The sequence below is a fragment of the Triticum aestivum genome, chromosome 4D (genome assembly GCF_018294505.1).
Source record: "Triticum aestivum cultivar Chinese Spring chromosome 4D, IWGSC CS RefSeq v2.1, whole genome shotgun sequence".
NCBI classification, from domain to species: domain Eukaryota; kingdom Viridiplantae; phylum Streptophyta; class Magnoliopsida; order Poales; family Poaceae; genus Triticum; species Triticum aestivum.
The window spans coordinates 241,320,599-241,341,058 of record NC_057805.1 but is presented as its reverse complement, the minus strand read 5'-3'; the positions used below and the strand labels follow the sequence as shown (position 1 = coordinate 241,341,058).

Here is a 20,460-nt window from a genome sequence, read left to right as displayed (position 1 = left end):
AGCTGTGTCCCTCGGTAAAAGGACGACCCGGAGTTGTACCTTGACCTTATGACAACTAGAACCGGATACTGAATAAAATACACCCTTCCAAGTGCCAGATACAACCCGGTGATCGCTCTCTAACAGGGCGACGAGGAGGGGATCGCCGGGTAGGATTATGCTATACGATGCTACTTGGAGGACTTCAATCTACTCTCTTCTACATGCTGCAAGATGGAGATGGCCAGAAGCGTAGTCTTCGACAGGACTAGGTATCCCCATCTTATTCTGGCATTCTGCAGTTCAGTCCACCGATATGACCCTTTACACATATACCCATGCATATGTAGTGTAGCTCCTTGCTTGCGAGTACTTTGGATGAGTACTCACGGTTGCTTTTCTCCCTCTTTTCCCCTTTCTATACAGGATTGTCGCAACCAGATGCTGGAGTACAGGAGCTAGAGATCCCGAGGATGATTCTACGTGGAGTTCGGCTTCGAGGAGTAGTTAGGAGGTCCCAGGCAGGAGGCCTTGCCTTTTCGATCGTTGCTACTTTTGTGCTAGCCTTCTTAAGGCAAACTTGTTTAACTTATGTCTGTACTCAGATATTGTTGCTTCCGCTGACTCGTCTATGATCGAGCACTTGTATTCGAGCCCTCGAGGCCCCTGGCTTGTATTATGATGCTTGTATGACTTATTTATGTTTTAGAGTTGTGTTGTGATATCTTCCCGTGAGTCCCTGATCTTGATCGTACACATTTGCGTGCATGATTAGTGTACGGTCGAATCGGGGGCGTCACATGGTATTTCCCGAGGCGAGGGTAAATATGTGCATTCATATCGGTCAGGAAATGACAATGACTCTTGTTCTTTCCGGGAAGCTATGGGCACCTCACAATTCTTATACGACATTGAAGCGAACATTCGTAGCATTCATTGTCACCGATCATTGACAAAAGAAGAAAAAGAAGCTGTACGACAACTTAAGGAATCTTTAGATTTGGCGGCTATAGACTCAAAGGGCACAGATAGGCTGCTGGTACTTTTTTTAGCTAACTAAAGTCCAACTTTGATGAAAGAGGATGAAACGGATCAGCCGATTCAACTTAGCATTACCCGACTCGTAAGTTCAAGCACAACCATCCATCTCAATCCAAAATCTCCGATCGTCTGTGATCCAAACCCAAACTCTCCTCCGGTTTTGGATATATAGACAGTGCCTGCTCTCAAACCAACCAAGACAGCAGCAAGTTCCTATCGAGAACAAGACGACAGATCAATATGACCAATTTCTATAATATCTCGGGTGAATACGTGAAAAAGTGTTGCTTAGCTCAGTGAAATGGAATAAGGAAGAGAAAGTGTGGTGTGATAAGGGAAGATGCAAGTCAATTTTGAGGTTTTCAAGCAAGGGCTGAGATAGATATACAAACCAGAAGAATTCACATCAGAACCCTTTCCTGCTTCCCCTTTTTACCCATCGGACTCGACTTACATTTTAATCTCCTACGCTTGCTTTCACAGTCCCCCTACGAGCAGCCCGAAATCAATGAAGGAGTTCATTCAGCACCGAGCCAAGCGAGCGTAGATTCAGTATGTTGATTGTACTGAACGAAGGATTTGCCTTATCACGAAAGCCACATTCGTTTCGTTTGAGGAAGTCACACATCCTGTTCCCTATAAATGAGGAGATTCATTCTTTTTTCAGAAATCCCCTCTTCTTCCTCCTCAAGCCCCTATCACAAGACTAAGCGGATCTCATCCTACAGAAGACTCAGAGTGGATCTAACTAATGGCATGGCTGGCTGTCGGATGTGATCTATTCTCGTGTCACATCGCTTTCTTTCTTCTCCCTCCATTTTCTTCACTACTACCGCTTCTACACATAAATCAAAGAAGCATTGTGGACTAGTGGCATTTTGTTAATGGCTAAAATGTTCTTAGTGAAAGGGTTGCCGCAAAACCGGCAAACTCAGAGCGGTCTCTGAAAGTGAATAGGAGCATAGCGGCATCATCCAAGCCAAACACGTCTCCTCAGTCAAGGGTCTTCTTGCGCAAATAAGATCAAAACATAACAACTGATTTCACTTAATGCATGTCACCCGCCCGCTCTCAATACAACAAGTGACTCTCTCTCACAAGACAGAGAAAGATTACCGATTCATCCAATCCAATTTGATCAGAAGTTATTTCATTGTTGTTGTATAGCGAAACCTTTCCTTAACAAAACCATTCTCAGCTAATAGAAGCCGAGCTATCTATCCAGATCAGGGTTGAACGAAGCGAATGGAAAAGCCAAAGAAAACATAAATCCATTGCGATTAGAAACCAGTGACTCTACAGCCAGGGCACGATGGCGATGTAAGATAGAAATAATGGGGAGATAGGGCTTCGGTTTTCTCTGTAGCCAGTTTCAATCCCAAATCATTTGCCGATATGCGGACTCACTTCTCTTTTATGGGATGACTATTATTATCCAAGTTGTCTATTTACGTGGGTGAATCAAGTACAACAAGTTAGGTTAGAGCTTGTGGTAGAAGATTGGGCTCTGCAATGCAAATCCACTCAACTAGGAAAGAAGTACGCACTGCTGACTGACTGTTTGAACGATCCTAGTTACTAGTAGCTAATCAAGTCAGAGTAGGGTGGCCGAGAAGCTTCTTGTCGGTGCCCCCAAAAGCGAAGCACAGACTCTACTCATCCACGCGTTTTCCAACTACGAAGGGAGAAATCATCGAAATATCCTCATCCCCTGAAAGGGAACCCGAAAACAGGACGAGAGTGGATAGGGTGACTAAGGAGGCCGTAAAAATTAGTAGTGCATTTTTGAAAGATAAGATTACAAAAAGGCGAGAGCAGCATAATTGTTAGTTAGGGGTAAGAGGGGACGGGCCCGTATAGAAAGTCAATCCTTCTTTTTCCAATATGCCGCTCCGCAAGCAAGGAGTGCCACGCATGAGCGGAGCGCAAACTAAGCAAGGGGAATTCCGTCATTCCATGGAAAGCATGCGAAATCCTTTGATTGTTTATAGAATCAAAATAACTATATAGTCTTTCTTGTTCCACTTGCAAGGCAAGGAAAATAAAATGTCAGTTTTGTTATTACAACCTTATTTTTTTATGTCAAAGACAAAAAGCTACCCGCAAATTCTCATTGGATCTCGGTTGTTCTTAACAGCGATGGCTATTCATTTAAGTCTTTGGGTAGCACCACCAGATCTTCAACAAGGTGGAAATTCTCGTATTTCGTATGTACATGTTCTTGTGGCTCGGATGAGGATAGTTATTTATATCGCGACAGCTATAAACAGTTCCTTGTTCCCATTAACAAAACATCCCCTTTTTCTTCACTCTTCCGGAACCGGTACAGAAATTGGTGCTTTTTCTACTTTGTTTACGTTAGTGACTGGGGGGTTTCGGGGAAGGCCTATGTGGGGTACCATTCGGGTGTGGGTTGCTCCTTTAACTTCTGTATTCCTCTTGTTCCTTATTTACCTGGGTGCACTGCGTTTTCAAAAGCTTCCTGTCGAACCGGCTCCTATTTCAATCCGTGCTGGACCGATCGGTATACCAATAATAAAGTCTCCAGTCAACTAGTGGAATACATCGCATCAACCTAGGAGCATTAGCCGATCTGGTACATCAATACATGTTCCTATGCCTATTCCAATATTGTCTAACTTTGCTAACTTCCCCTTCTCTACCCGTATCTTGTTCTTTCTGGAAACACGTCTTCCTATTCCATCTTTTCCCGAATCTGCCTTAACGGAGGAAATAGAAGCTCGATAAGGAATACCACTAAAAACCTAGTTCGCTCTCAAATAAAAACCTAGTTCACTCGCTAAGGAATCCATGGCTGAATGGTGAAAGCGCCCACCAACCTAAAAATGCAAAATGGGTCAAAAAGTAGGTTCGATTCCTGCCGGATGCATTGCCTCTTAAAGACAGAAAGAGAGGAGGGAAAGAAGGTAGTATAGGGAACTTGCTTTTGGATTCTTATTGAAAGTGAATCCCTCTAACACTTCTGTTAGTGTTTTATGAGAAAATCTTTTATAGACACAACAAGTGTGAAAATCCTTAGTCACTAGGCAAGAAAGCTCGATGGGAACAAAAAGGATACAATTAGTTCAGAATCAAAAAAATGTACAATTTCAAAGGAAAGAAGGAATGGCAAGTTTCCCTCCATTGAACATCAATCAATCTAGAAATAGGTAAAGGAAGGCGTATCACAGGGGTATTTTTATTTTTTCTATTCACTTCCATGGGGTTCTAAATTGAAAACATGAACACAAACGAAATTGTATTGAAATTACATAAAAAAGAAAAGGGAGGAGTAGCTCTTGGTTTAAAGAAAAGGGAGGAGATGGATCGAATTCAGTCTTTTTCCTTTCTTTGATGATCTTCAACACATCTATTTGAATTCCCTGCGAGTGAAGGATTTCTCGTATGGAGAAAAACCTCTTGAGTGCTATCTGATCTTATTTTTGTATTTCAAATATGGGACCTGCCTTTTTAATGGGACATCCCGGCAAGAGGCCTACTCATGCATGTGGCCAAGTACTCGACCAATCCTCAGAGCGAAGGGATGAACAAATTCTCGAGGTCTGGTTCATTGAGGTCAGGATCACATGAAACCTTTAGCACTTCCGTTTGATATTGGATGGAGTATGGCTGGAAAGTCATCCTAGCTAGTCTTGTCAATCAGCCCTGACTCGTCTTCTCCTTGGTACCTACCGCTATGGAACTTCGGTACCTATATTCCTGAAACAAGACAGACCTTCATGAAGACCTTCTATTTTTGAATAAGATCGGACATTTCCACATTGAGGTGAAATTACATATGAGGAAAATAATCCTGGACTATGAAAGCTACCCTTGTGTGGTAGAACCAGGTCTTCCACCGGGTGGTCAGCCAAGTACTGAAGCCCCTATCTTGATATAGAATAGAAGTGAGTTCACACTAAAAATAGAAGAAGCCCTATGATTTTTAGCCCTCCTATCAATCACTTAGGTAAAGGGATCGAAAGATTATGGTCTGAAATAGAGATTTGAGAGTCCCTCGTGTGAGTACGTGCTGAAGAGCAAGGAGTGAAAGTGCGTTCATCTCTCTTTCTGCTAGTTGTTTAATGCTAATAGTGATTAGTGAGTACCCCATACATAGCCAATGTTCGCCCATGTTCACATCCAGTCTTCTCTGTACACTAGTGCAGCTTCCAGCTCTAAGCTATGTATGGTAGTCGTTTGACTCGGGAATCCCTGATAAAAGCTTTTAGTCCGTGCCTGGCAGTTTCAGCCGTGGTCCAGTCGAGCAGCCTCTTTTCGATCCAAGAGTCGCATGAGAAGAAAGCTTCTGATTAGCTTCAGTTAGTGTTAGTTAAATAGAACGGGAACCTCGTAACTATGCCAAGCCCGATCTTGGTTCCAATGCTGCAGAGAAAGGTTATGGGTAAAAAGGTCTTTATCCTGGTGCCGCGGAGACCGGTGTTGCTGATCGAACTCATTTTCTTTCGAGGAGATCAAAAATCTCTGAATTTTTGCAAAACGAATTTACATATTTATTGCGAGGGGCTTTGAAAAGCGGAAGGATGAAGACTGATTTAGATCCTCTGAGAGCGCAGGAAGTATGCCTTTTGAGCTTTTTCTCCACCCACCTCTGAGCATCCTGTTGGAATGGTCCTACGAAAGACTACGTACAAGAAATCATTCTCACCGCCAACTTTCCTTCTTCTGAGGAAATAAATGTAGTATTTAGTCCAACCAATCATTGGTGAATCTATGTCTTTGGTGAAAAGTGGAGTATTTGTGCCCAAGATCTTTCTATTCCCTTTAGTAGGCGCACACATCTCGTATGGTAAATATACCTTTGTGCCCTATAAGGTAAGATTGATTGACGGAGTCAAGAGATGGATATCTTGGTTTAGCAGCGGTTGCCTGTCCTTTTGTTTCGTGAAAGGTATGATCTAGACTGTGATTCTAATCCCGTGATTGGGTGCTTGGCGTAGAATGAGTGGAGCATAGTAGGAATGCCGAATGCTCACTCCGTGAGGGAGCTTTGTTGGAGAAGAGTGGGAGTAGAAAGAGGGAATACCCATTTCAAGCCATGTAAGGCTAATAGTGGAGGTACCTGGATCGGGACAAAACTCCAAACATGTAAGAATCTACCTTGAAGCAAGGTTTCTACTGGTTAATGCGTTCCACCCTATTGATGACAGCTAATGTTACTAAATGCTTAGATGAAGAAAGAGCTTTTGAGCGAAGGCTTGTTGGCTTTGGTTGTTGGCGTGGATTATCTTGTTAAGCTCTGCAGAGATGGTGAGCATGAAGAAAGGATTTCGTTTATTGGATTCAGTCGTCCGTTTGTTTTGTTTTGAATTGACATAGAGAAATCTTTCTCGCGTTCCCTTAATTCAGGAATAGGTGGCGAAGGCTACTTGTTCCTTGTATATATATATATATATATATATATATATATATATATATATATATATAAAGGAAAGGGGTTATTTTTCCTTTACGGCAATAAGAGTTGATTCCCTTGCTTGTAGTTTTGGATCGATTCCGTGTATTTCACATACTTAAGAGTGGTTAGGAGAGAGAATCAATGTTTACGGAAAGAGGGAAAGAAAGATCAGGGGAAGAAGCGGGGTAGAGGAATTGGTCAACTCATCAGGCTCATGACCTGAAGACTGCAGGTTCGAATCCTGTCCCCGCCTAATCATAGTCAAAATCTGAGTTTGATCCTGGCTCAGAAGGAATGCTAGCTATATGCTTAACACATGCAAGTCGAACATTGTTTTCGGGGAGCTGGGCAGAAGGAAAAGAGGCTCCTAGCTAAAGTTGTCTCGCCCTACTTCAAATCTACAGGGCGCGTGCTACGGCTTTGACCTAACAGCCTTCATTTGCTGGAATCAGAATAGTTGAGAACAAAGTGGCGAACGGGTGCGTAACGCATGGGAATCTACCGAACAGTTCGGGCCAAATCCTGAAGAAAGCTCAAAAGCGCTGTTTGATGAGCCTACGTAGTATTAGGTAGTTGGTCAGGTAAAGGCTGACCAAGCCAATGATGCTTAGCTGGTCTTTTCGGATCACCAGCTACACTAGGACTGATACACGACCCGGACTCCCATGGGGGGCAGCAGTGGGGAATCTTGGACAATGCGCGAAAGCCCAATCCAGCAATATCGCGTGAGTGAACAAGGGCAATGCCGCTTGTAAAGCTCTTTCGTCGAGTGCGCGATCATGACAGGACTCAAGGAAGAAGCCCTGGCTAACTCCGTGCCAGTAGCCGCAGTAAGACGGGGGGGGCAAGTGTTCTTCGGAATGACTGGGCGTAAAGGGCACGTAGGCGGTGAACCGGGTTGAAAGTGAAAGTCGCAAAAAAGTGGCGGAATGCTCTCGAAACCAATTCACTTGAGTGAGACAGAGGAGAGTGGAATTTCGTGTGTAGGGGTGAATCCGTAGATCTACGAAGGAACGCCAAAAGCGAAGGCAGCTCTCTGGGTCCCTACCGACGCTGGGGTGCGAAAGCGTGGGGAGCAAGCAGGATTAGATACCCTGGTAGTACATGCCGTAAATGATGAGTGTTTGACCTTGGTCTACGCGGATCAGGGGCCCAGCTAACGCGTGAAACACTCCGCCTAGGGAGTACGGTCGCAAGACCGAAACTCAAAGGAATTGACGGGGGCCTGCACAAGCGGTGGAGCATGTGGTTTAATTCGATACAACACGCAAAACCTTACCAGCCCTTGACATATGAACAACAAAACCTGTCCTTAACAGGATGGTACTCACTTTCATACAGGTGCTGCATGGTTGTCGTCAGCTCGTGTCGTGAGATGTTTGGTCAAGTCCTATAACGAGCGAAACCATCGTTTTGTGTTGCTGGGACATGCGCCTAAGGAGAAATTGCCACCGAGTGACGTGCCCGCGCTACTACTTGATTGAGTGCCAGCACGTAGCTGTGCTTTCAGCAAGAATTTCACCATTGGGAACCGGTGCCTTTCAAAGCACTTTCACTTGTGAACCGAAGTCGTCTTGCCCAAGACCCACGGAGAACTACCTATAGTGACGTCAAAGTACCAGTGAGCATGGAGGTTTGGTGGAAATTGGTTACGACGACGTCGAGTTGGCGGCGGAGGAAGACTCGGCATGAAGGCCAGAAAATGGTGTGGAACGTAGTGGTAATAGCATGCGCCCCACTCCGAAACAAAGAAAAAGGTGCGTGCCGCACTCACGAGGGACTGCCAGTGAGATACTGGAGGAAGGTGGGGATGAGATCAAGTCCGCATGGCCCTTATGGGTTGGGCCACACACGTGCTACAATGGAAATGACAATGGGAAGCAAGGATGTAATGCGGAGCAAATCCGAAAAGATTGCCTCAGTTCTGATTGTTCTGTGCAACTCGAGAACATGAAGTTGAAATCGCTAGTAATCACGGATCAGCATGCCGTGGTGAATATGTACCCGGGCCCTGTACACACCGCCCGTCACACCCTGGGAATTGGTTTCGCCCGAAGCATCGGACCAATGATCACCCATGACTTATGTGTACCACTAGTGCCACAAAGGCCTTTGTTGGTCTTATTGGCGCATAACACGGCTGGTTCTTCGACTGGGGTGAAGTCGTAACAAGGTAGCCATAGGGGAACCTGTGGCTGGATTGAATCCTTCGCGATGGAAATGCCCTCGCCTACTTGACTAAACTAAGGACCTCAACGGTATAAACATGTAGATGTTCTACTTTTCCATTTTCCTTCTTGTTTATCAATCACCAATCAAGACAAACCGGGCACTACGGTGAGACGTGAAAACACCCGATCCCATTCCCACCTCGATATATATGTGGAATCATCTTGCGCCATATGTACTAAAATTGTTCGGGAGACATGGTCAAAGCCCGAAGACAACGGCTGTCGCGCTAGTTGCTCAAAAACTAAAGAAAGCGTTAGCGCATTGGACTCGAAATCCAAATTGTGCTAGCTGACAAAGAAAAAACAGAATATAATAGAGAAATATTGGTTCTGACTGGTTGGTAAAAGGACTCTAAATCCTTTGAGTGGTTTGATTCGACAACAGAACAAAGAATGAAATGAATGAATGAAAGCCATGACCATGCCTCCAGTAGGAAGATCAAGGAATCGGTGCTGGGGAGATTAGATATTATTCTTTCGCAAGTCCATCCAATGGAGATAGGTTGAGGAGAAAGAAAGGAGAAAACTAAAGAGAAAGATGGACAGTAGATTGACAGTATCCGAATCAAATAATAAAAAATGTAGCTATTTCATCAAATCCCGATTGTGTGGGTGTGAAGTGGAAAAATCCCGTTCTGGCTGGCAGCGGGCATAGGATTGAAAATCCTCTTTCGCTGGGCCTTTTGGACTCGAAATCCAAACGGAGAGAGTGGTTTGAATCCACCTCAGAACGAACAATAAAAAGGCATCGAGCGGGTGCAAGCTCGAGAAGCTAGGAAGGATGGAAGAAAGCTTGACCGTTTTTTCACTGAACTACTCGAACTTTTTGTTCGAAAAAGCGGAAATTGCTCAGTTCGAGAGAGGGTTGAGCTTCATCGGTTAGTGTGCACCAAAGGATGAGGTTTCTTTCCCGTCCTACAAATTGAAACCGATCTAGCTTGATACTGCGATATCGTCAAATCATCCAATAGAGCATGGAAACCATTTCGGTGGCGGTAATGGCCTCCAGTAGTTTTCTATGGAACCATACCACTATGGTCATCTATATGATTAGACCGTGCCGCTTCACTAGACTTTCCTGAACCATCCATTTGATCCGCACGGTCGAGACACCACTTTCTAAACAAAAGTTTCCAAAATCCAATGCGGAACCAAGCAGTAAGAGAAATTCATCATGGTAATTATTAGTCGAAAATCAAAGTGGAACGGAGAGAACGGAGATTCAGTTACAATGAAAAAATTGTTGAGGAATCATGTTGAAAGAACAACATTCTTTGTCATAAATATCGTATATAGAGATTTTTCACGTATCAACGCTTTTGATTCAATTATGAAAGTACGATGTACTGGACTTGCACCCCTAGTTACGCAGAAATGCAAGCACAGAAGCGGATGACCGGACCTTACCAACATACTCAAAAAAGTATTCTATACTGGGGTTTGTGCTCTTGACAAGTAGTGTTTCCAGTCTAGCTGTGTCAAATCGGGTGTGAAGTGTCCTTCTAGGTTCTGGCTGGTAGAGCAGAGGACTGAAAATCCTCTTTAGTTTCGCGCATGGGGCTTTTAATCCCAATTGCGCTAGCTCTGTGGTTTGATTCCACAGCAGAACGAACAATGAATGAATGTGGGCGGTCAACCAAGAAAGCCTGTGCCCAGGAAAGAAAGGACTGGGGAGGGATTGAGAGAAGCTTTCACAGTGGAAAATTGAAAAAACATATCGTTCCTAAAAATTGTGGAATTTGACTCAGTTAGAGCTATGGTTTAGCATCAAGAGGGAAGTTTTGTAAAAGCAACAGGAAGAATTGCTCAGATACCCGTGAGCGTATATAACTTGGGTCGTGTTATAAATGCTCTGGCTAAACCTATTGATGGGAGAGGTGAAATTGTAGCTTCCGAATCTCCTGCTCCAAGTAGAATTTCCAGGCGTTTCGTATACGAACCTCTTCAAACAGGGCTTATTGCTATCGATTCGATGATCCCTATAGGGTGCGGTCAGCGAGAGTTCATTATTGGGGACAGAGAGACTGGCAAAACAGCAGTAGCCACAGATACAATTCTCAATCAAAAAGGGCAAGGTGTAATATGTGTTTATGTAGCTATCGGTCAAAGACCATCCTCCGTAGCTCAAGTAGTAACTACTTTCCATGAGGAGGGGGCCATGGAATACACTATTGTAGTAGCTGAAATGGCGGATTCACTTGCTACATTACAATACCTCGCTCCTTATACGGGAGCAGCCCTGGCTGAGTATTTTATGTACCGCGAACGGCATACTTTAATAATTTTTGATGATCTCTCCAAACAGGCACAAGCTTATCGCCAAATGTCCCTTCTATTAAGAAGACCTCCCGGCCGTGAGGCTTATCTAGGGGATGTTTTTTATTTGCATTCACGCCTTTTAGAAAGAGCCACTAAATTAAATTCTCTTTTAGGCCAAGGAAGTATGACCGCTTTACCAATAGTTGAGACTCAATCTGGAGACATTTCCGCCTATATTCCTACTAATGTAATCTCCATTACAGATGGACAAATATTCTTATCTGCGGATCTATTCAATGCCGGAATTCGACCCGCTATTAATGTGGGCATTTCTGTTTCTAGAGTAGGATCCGCGGCTCAAATTAAAGCCATGAACCAAGTAGCTGGCAAATCCAAATTGGAACTTTAGTAGGCACTAATGAGATTATTCAATACCACCAGCTATATTCGAAGACAACAGGAAAAGCATATTGATAGTATAAAGAAATAAAAATAAATTAATTATAGGTCTTTAATATTCTAAATAAAATAACGGAAAAAGATTCCATTTTATTAACCAATATTATTCAATATCTACTGGTAAAATATTAGTATAAAGAAATATTTTTATGTTCGGATTGATATGAGCCCCTGAAACTCATGTGAAAATAAAAAGCACACAAACTCTTCTGTGTTGGCGAAACTCGTTTTCCATGATAACATATTTGGTTTGCTGTTGGAACTCGGGCAGAAATGTGTGTCCCGGCTCCAACGCTAATCTAGAAATGCAAAAAATAGAATAATAGATGAATTAGAAAACTCAACTGTTCTTTGTGATTTGGTACCACTTGAACTAACTGGCCCAATTTTTGGTAGGTATTTATTAGGGGGAGGGCCAACAACCGAATGAACAACGATCTCCCAGTCCCACTTGATTCCTGGGGAATTTAGGGAACCCTGCGGACTTGACTCTTTTAAGAGGAAGAAATTCGAAGTGAAATATCTAGAATATGCTTTACACTCCATTTTCACACAGGTATGCCCCCTACCTTTCTGTAGATTGATGCACTAATAAGACTCCAAATCCTTGGTTTGAGCATCCCTTTCTTTTGTAACCTCTCTTAGGAACTTCAAACGGAACAAGGCTAGGATCCTAATCTCTATTCCTTCCTCCTTGGTGTCAGATAACTCCAATAAAGCATGACTGAAGTAGATATAAAGCGTGTCGAAGAGCAATAGACTCTTTTTTTATAGAGCTTATCATTGTCATTGATTGACCAGCATGACTTATGGATTGCATTTTATACTGTGCTATTTGAATAGCGAGATTCTTGAAAGGCGGAGGAAATAGACTTTCTTGCTCCTACATCATTCTTGCTAAGGGCATCGAAGGAACTAATCAAAGGTTACGAAAGAGAAGGCTTGAAAAGGAGCTTACTTTTCCCGCTAATGCTACTTCCGCTATCTCGTAAGGAGGATACGACTCATAAACCTCCCTTGGTATTTGGGTAGGGAGAAAGATAATTAATTAGAATGAGTGACGAATGTATACAACTACTGCTCAAAAGGCAATAAGAAGCACGCACTCCTACTAGACATGGAAGGAGCAAACCTAAAATATGCTTTCTTCCCTTATGTTGAATCGACTTCCTTGTCTCTTTCTAGAAAGTCAGCAGCTGGCCCAAGGTGACCTACTGGGAAATGAGAAAACAATTGGTTCAATCGAGTACTTATAAGCCGAATGGAGGTCTCTCTCATTTTGTTATGTTTACCTGGAATGCCATAAGCCTGCTCTGAAGGAACAACTCGAATAATTGCTGACGCGGGACTGGCTTTCGCATGGGTAGTTGGATAAATTACCCTCTTGTGGGTATGGCGATAGACAGCAATAGCAACGTATTGATTATGATTATGATTAAGTAGACTGACTATTGGATGAGCTCCAAAAGGTAGTGAGCCTGATGAGTCAACCAATGGGAGTGGGCCCTTTAAACCCCTAGGGCGTAAGCATTTCTGCCTATCCAAAATAAGAGGTCAAGTCAATCTTGAATGCGGTTAGTACCTATTAGTATTAGATACAAAATCCTATTTGCTTTGAGTGCCCCTATCCTATATTCTCTCTATCTATAGATGGAGAAAGACATTCTCGATATGAATTGGGACAAAGAAGAAAGTCAAAAGCAGGAGGTAGGTCTGTGGTTTCAAGTTGAGTAGTGAGTGGTTCCTTGAGGGGAGACGGCAGAAACCTTTACTCATTTGATTTCCTCCCAAAAGAAGGAGGGGTTTTCCTGTGGTAGGCGCCAAGAAAGATACCATGAAATTAGGCACCAGGTACTATCCATCACACTTAGAGTTGGTATTTATTGTTTGATTCGAATCCCTGCTTACCAAACAGTTGTCATAACAGATTTGAATGACGATATCCAATTATGAAATGGCTAGAGGAGGCACAGAGATAAGACAGAACTGATGGTAAGATAAATCAAAGGTTTTCATTTACCTTATCATCGTCATAACTTTCTTATCTATTTGTGTATGCTATTAGAAAGGGAAATTTGATACAACCAACGCGCAAAACCTTCCGTCTTTCCTATGAAAACAACTTCCGCCTGGATAGAATAGTTAGCCAAAATGAATTCCTGCTTATTGTCCTTCCTACCCATAAGTGAGAGCAAGGCCGAAGTAGAGGATAGAGCTTAGAAGTAGGATCTGGTAATTGGTTCTGCTCAGCAGATGCAAAAAAAGAGGTGTTTTTGGGGTGAATCCCTGCCAAGCGGCTTTTGATGACGGCGTCGTCAACGTACACTTCTGCATTACGACCCAACTGAGACCTGAGGATGAGGCTCATTAGGCGCTTAAATGTGGCGCCGGCATTTATCAAACCGAAGGGCATCCGCTTGTAGCAGAAGGAAGGGGCGATAAAACTAGTTTTTTCTTTGTCTTCCTCAGCCATATAGACTTGCTGATACCCAGAGTAGGTGTCGAGGAAGCTCAACATCTCGCACCCTGCGGTGGAGTCGACCAGTTTAGTCCTTGTACTTCGGTGGAACGAAATTCCAGTATATGGATTGCAAACCTTTTCTGCTTTGGGACTTAAGTGAATGAAAGGGTGGGTTAAAAAACCATGGCCAGCCCCCCTCAAGAAATCTCGCCCGTAGGTTACTGATGGGATGCTAGCTGCCAGTATACAGGAAAAACATGGTGCAGAGCACGAACAAGATGTGCTAACACATATCCCTTATATTTATTGGTTCTACAGAAGATGTATGATAAAGAGCTGGCATTAAGTCATGCAACGCGCTCAGGCTTTATAAGAGGAAAGACTCTCGCCAGTATAGATTGAACGTACGGCGCTTGCTTACAAGACTGCTACTGAAAAAGGCTACCTCTTCAAACTGCTGAATGCCCAATTCCATCTATCTTTCCCTGAAAAAGCGTATACTTTTTTCTATAAGCAAATAAAGCATAGTTCTTTTGCGGATCAAGCAGTCTTCTACCTTGGTGGGTAGCGGAGAATCAAATCAATATCGGTGTATTGCTCTAGCTGCTGCTGAATTAACCTGGATTCAATTGTGACTCTCTGAACTAGGTTGTACTTCATCTTCCCCTCTGGACCTCGGAAATGGAAAAAAGTTACCGGTGTGTAATTGAAGATTCGGTGAAAACTAGTCGACCTTTCATCACAAATTGAAGCAGAGGCTGTTAGTTGAAAATCCATTTGCAGATCCTGTTGTTGAGGTAGAACCAGCTTCACCAATAGCATAGACTCTATCAGTCGAAGAGATCAGCAGGTACGAGGATAACAGAGACAGAGATTAATTCTTCGTCAGCAGAGACGATAGCGGGCCCTTTTGAAAATCAGAAATAAAAGGGGCGATCAACGAATTAACCAGGTGTAAGCAGAGGGAACTGGAGCTGAGCAATATGTAGCATACTTTTCATTTCGAGACCCGTATCTAGACCCTTGTGATTGATAGCCGGACCCATGTTGACGGCACCGAAATTCTGCCCCTCCCACGAAACTAGTACCACCAATAGATAGGCCCGTCCCTTCTTGGGCAACCCTGAAAGTATCTTCTTATACGGACTGAAACAAGACAAACTACTCGCGGGGCCCACTTAAGATCTCTTTCTTTAGTTTTCTGCTTTATTCCTTTCTTAGAAAAAAGTAGCTTCCCTTATTAGTAGCGCTAGTATCCTTTCATAATGATGACTTTTTTCAGAGCTTCCTAGATTTTGAGAAGCTGAGGCATTGTCGGCTGGGGGGAAATTTGATCGAAACTAATAACAACTAGCCACGATTAGGGACAAAGCTCAGCTAGTATACGTAATGTGTTCAAGGCGCATTTCCTCCAATAGCTAGACTAAAGAAAATAAGGGCTGAAGGATTTACTTAAACGTTGTTGCATGAGCGGCTTCTAAATGAGTGGTTGATGATTCACTTTCTGATTATTACCCGCTAGCTATTGAAGCAGCAGTGTGACGTCGGCGCACTGAGGAATGGGTGCCACCTAACTATGATTCGGTGAAGGTTCCACCTTCCTTCCACAGATATAGTTACAGTAGTTCCACTCGATGTGGATTGCGCCCATGATTGCTCAGCTTCAGGATCAGGCTCCTAAACCTATTTTCAATAAATAAGTCATCCGGTCTATGTTGTTGGAGTTCCGCATGACGCCTTAATCCCACCTCTGTGTCTAAGGAATAGCCTTTTCTTATTTTCTTTATTGTTCGTGGGAACATGTAAGATTAGCAATGGAAATTTAGCTACGGCCGTCCCTTCCTCAAGCAAACAACGCGAGACTTAGTTAACGAAACAGGAACTCCATCCCTTGACACTAATTTCTGATACAGAAGTGGAATCAAAAAAATGCGGGAAAAATGCACATTCAATATTGAGAAAATGTTGCGTAACTGCCCTTGCCTCAAGGTCTTGAGAAACCAGAAACTAGTGTTCAATGGCCCAACAAATCCTATTGGTTTTCGCAGGGGATGTCATTTTTACAAGCTTTCGCATGCTGAGCGTGACTATGGATTTTATATAGTTATGGAATAACCTTCTTATCCGCGAGTTCTTCAGCCAAAGACTCCTGATATCGTTTGTTGGGCCCTTGATTCCGAAGTACCAGTACCGAAGGCAGACTTGAATGCATTAGGTTGGGAAGCGGCCTAGAAGGTGCTTAAAGATAGGTGACGGTTGTGAAAGTTTAGTCGACTTGTCGGCAGCAACTGACCTTTCTTTCATCAAAAGTAGGAATGAAAGCTGGCATGCAGGTAAGGAAATCTCTTTTCTTCTCTTCTACTTGGCTACGGACCTTCTAAAAGGAGAAGCAATAAATACAAAAGTGCTAGGTTTGGATTTGAGTGAGATCCCGGATCGGTAGCTTCAGATATCCCCTCAGACTGGAATGAGAATTTCGATAGAGTTCTTTGCTTTAAAGCATAGTTGCAGGTAGGTTATGCTCCTTTGCTTCATCCCCATAGTCTAAGGATTGCCAATCAAATAGTAGCAGTAGACTAGCCATATTCTTCTTCTACAGTCTCCTGTTTCCCCCTATTTAAAATGGTCAGCCTGCGCAGCAGAAAAAAAGGGCGCTCTAATCGTACTCGAGCCCTTAATCCCCCAATAGGGCTTACTTACCCGAATCAATTCTTTCCTTCCTGTGCGAAAGCAAGGCCTCTTTCTCGACTTTACTTGAATGCCATTTACTGAGCTATCTTCTTTTTTCTTCTTCTGGCAAAAGCACATTTTATTATTTTACGGAAGCAAGACGAAAGGTCATTTCGCCAATCTGGGCAATAATAGTGAAAGCAATCGATCGGAGAAGCCCCCCTTAATATTGAGAATGAAAAAGTGGATTCATTCCCCGGGCGTGTGTGTGTGCTTTCCACGGGCCTGATCTCGATTTCTTCTTAAGTTGTTATGTCCTCCGAAGTGAAGTGGATTGGTCGGAAGCTGGACTCCAACAGCATCGATACTCAAATAACCGGCTCTGATACATGGCTTAGAACCTTCAATCTTTAGCCATTATTCCCAGTTCAGGTGGTTAGGTACCAAAAGTTATAAATAGGCCCAATTTCTCCTTTTATACTAGATTTCCTTAATAAGGGCACCTAATTCTTGAAACAAAGCACGCTCCCTTCTCTTTCCACTTTCACTTTCATGCCAGTTCTTTTTTGACTTGGCAATCATAGCAATTATGTAAAGCCTCCTTATCCGGATAAACATGCTCGATACATTCTCGTGAACTATGAAGAGAAGCTAGAACGGTGGAAGCCTGAATCCAGTGAGTGCCCATTATTAATAAACTTGGGAATAGTAGCTCCTATGGTTTCTAGAGCAAGTGAATGAAACACTATCTTCTTATGAGCGGAGATAGAGAGCTATGCACAATCAATAAGTGAGATGCTGTGGGCAAGGAATCTTCTGTCACAATAGAGGTCTTCTTTTCGAATTTAAGTGGGACTAGCTTCTTCCTCCATTGATATTAGTGACAATCTAGCAATTCCATCCTTTAGAAGAAGATAAGTAAACCATTTCTTTGATTGAGTGATGGATGCGGACAATCACAAGCCTACTTTGTTTATATAAAAGAGCATACAACCCCCAATCCCTACCTGTTGTAGAGAATCTATCGACTAAAATCTTTTGTGCCGTTTGCCGCCTAATACACTATTTCAGTATAATGTTGGTTGCTGGTGCATATCTCTTGATTGACTATTTATTGGTTATTAAGCATTAGTGAGCTGACCTATGTACAAGTTCTGAGTGAACCCCCAGATCTGTATCACCTTGCCTTGTAATCTCTCATTCATCTGTTTATGTGCATGCTTTAGCAAAGTCTACAACCCCATAAATATTAGTTAATGCATGATGCGTAAATCAATAACTAAAACTAAAGTGCCGATCATCCCATGCTACCACAGGATTTTTCAACAACGTGACATATTTAGAAAAATCTATGTTAGAGCCGCCATTTCTTTACGGTTAGATTAGTGTGGATTGTTCTTCTGATTATTATAGGCCTGGCACCCTAGCTTTGATAGATTTATTTGATTTTGCAAGCTATGGCACAGGAATGTGATATGGGTCGTATCCCGCACCTCCCTTGATTCCGTGTGAAATCCATCCTAGAAAGCACGAGTTGGATCGGCGTAAAGAACAAGACGAACGTGGTATTATCTCTATTAGGACGGTTATGAGGCTCTGCTCTTTTTTTTTCTTTATTCAATATCTATTCTTTGTTTCTTATATTCTGCTAATTATTATCTTGAATGTATCTTTATGCTTAATAGATAACTGGTGATGCTAGAGCTGTCAAGAAGGCATTGTTTTCAGTATCAACCATCATCTACAAATGCCCATCAAAAGAGACCCTTTCTCTTGAAACTTCTGTCCCTCCAAGCATTGTACATCCTTCAGAGCTTCCTGTCTATCCTGCTAGTAACTTCTACTCAGTGTCAGGTGCAGCTATACCTTATGGAATGGACATCCAAATCTAGCTATCTTAGAAAAGGAAGTGGCATTCAAATCTACAGGTTTTTCTTCTTTAGCCTTTTCGCCCAGCGTTGTCATTATTGACACGTTTTTGCGATCCCTGTTTTTGAGATCCTCAATGACTACCTCCAGAAAGGGAATGTGACCACCATTCTTATTTGAGAAAAGTGTCTCCACTATAGCACTAATGATCCTAGACAGCAGAGAAAGCTTGATTGGAGCTAAGAACTATTTCTAAAGGATCCCTTCCACTCTTGTGTGGAAAGATCTTTCTTCGTTCAGTGTAGTCCGATTTAAAACATGTTGTCTACTATTATAGGGGCTGTCGTTAGGGTCACTCCTTCTTATGCCGGGAGATAGCAGTTATCTATATTTAGAAATAATAAAGAATATGGGTGTGATTGTCATCACAATGGAGTGATCGAGTAATCAGCCCTGTAGGTTCCTCTCTATTTAGATAGACCCCATCAACATGGCCATTCCCTTCTCCTAGTAGCAAAAACCCATTAGAGGTTTGATTCTCAAAAGAAAACATACCAGAAACTTGAAACTATTCCTACTCGCTAGGTGGCTTTATCAATTTGAGTTTTAAAATAGGAAAAAAAAGGGTGTCAAAAGTAGAAGTATCATATCTTCTTAAGGAGCCCAACTCTAGCTAGAGAATAAGAGGATTAGGTTTTGGATGGATGCGAGGTGCCAACTTATTAAGGACGAGAGTCGTAAGATCCCGGTTATAGAAGAAGAGTAGGCCAATCCCAATCTTAGGCTGCAACATACAAGGAAATTCCTGTCATCAAATCGGCCTGATCCCCAAAAGGAAATCGCAATCCATAATCCCTATATACGATATACGATAGATTCCGGGCACCTTGCTACATGACACTTGTCTCGCATTACATTACTGACTGCTTCTTCTTCTGATTTCTTTGGTTTGATGATGCCCTTGTCCCAAAGAGAGTTCTTCAGGAGAAGAGTACTTTGGCACCCTAGAACACATATCCCTCTGGATGAAGCCAACAGGTCTCAGACAAGAGTAGTATTTGTGGCTTCATCGAAAACAATCAGCCAAAATCCAAATAAAATGCATCATAGACCCAGCATCATCCTTCACTGGGAACTACAAAAGCAACATCCAACTTCAACCCGGCGGCCTCTGCACACAAAACCTCCGATATATCAGAAAAGAAAACCTTTTTTACATTATGGGAATTTGGCCCAATAGTCCCTCCAATTTGAAGTGATTAGGCCACCACTGGTACCAGTAGGGAATAGGTACTACCACCTCCTCCAGCTCTAGCTGAGCTCTCCAGTTCTTCTCCCTCAGTGAGTTGCAATGGGAGCATCTCAACATCCTCTGGTAGAATCTGTGTAATCCAAGCTTTCTGGGACATCATCCACCCGCAACTGCTTTCTCTCTTGCAGCTCTTTCATAGCAATGGCCTTTATGTTTGGAGGCTAACCCAGGCATCCATCACTCTCCTCCCAAAGAAAAAAGATGCCAACACCGTCGAGGATTTCAGGCCAATCAGTATCATCTCAAGATTCATGAAAATCGTTTCAAAGAAGAGGAACAAACATTGTCTTTAACAACACTCATCCACTTATTGACATTGACACGTATCAATCGGTGTTTATCAAGGGTCGCTCACTCATAGAAACTTTCTTGGTTATGACAGAACCACTTATCTTTCGCCACAAACATAAGATCCCTATGGTCCTACTCAAGGTAGACTATCGCAAGTCATTTGACCGAGAAAGAGAAGAGTTGTGTTTTAAACTAAAGACGAGGATGTGGAAATCCACACACACTTGTCTTTCAGGCCCAGTCCACCAGGGATTTCCAAATCGTTAGCGGCGGGTCTTTCTTCTTCTCGGCGAGCTGCGGAGCTGCTTTTTCTTTCTTTCATTCCATCTGTCTCTGTATGCTTGGGTGAATGCCATAAGAGGATTTATATGCCCCGGTTACCAGGGTTAGGGTATTCCCTATGTTGAGCCTACTCAGATCAGAACAAAACTTTTGGATTCTCTTTCGCCTATCGGCCGGCTTTAAACAA

General features: G+C 42.9%; 1 protein-coding gene, 1 non-coding gene and 1 pseudogene across 2 annotated transcripts; all 3 read left to right on the top strand.

Moving 5' to 3' along the window:
- The first annotated feature begins 2,945 nt into the window (after nt 1-2,945).
- LOC123097386 (putative cytochrome c biosynthesis ccmC-like mitochondrial protein) lies at nt 2,946-3,789 on the top strand (annotated as a pseudogene).
- Nucleotides 3,790-6,618: 2,829 nt separating this feature from the next.
- On the top strand, nt 6,619-6,692 carry TRNAM-CAU (transfer RNA methionine (anticodon CAU)). The gene has a single exon. It is a non-coding gene; the product is annotated as a tRNA-Met (tRNA).
- Nucleotides 6,693-10,224: 3,532 nt separating this feature from the next.
- Nucleotides 10,225-11,338, top strand: LOC123096864 (ATP synthase subunit alpha, chloroplastic-like). The gene is made up of 2 exons (XM_044518653.1): nt 10,225-10,389; nt 10,436-11,338. Exons 1-2 carry the CDS (start codon nt 10,225-10,227, stop codon nt 11,336-11,338), a joined length of 1,068 nt encoding a protein of 355 aa, XP_044374588.1.
- The last annotated feature ends 9,122 nt before the right edge of the window (nt 11,339-20,460 follow it).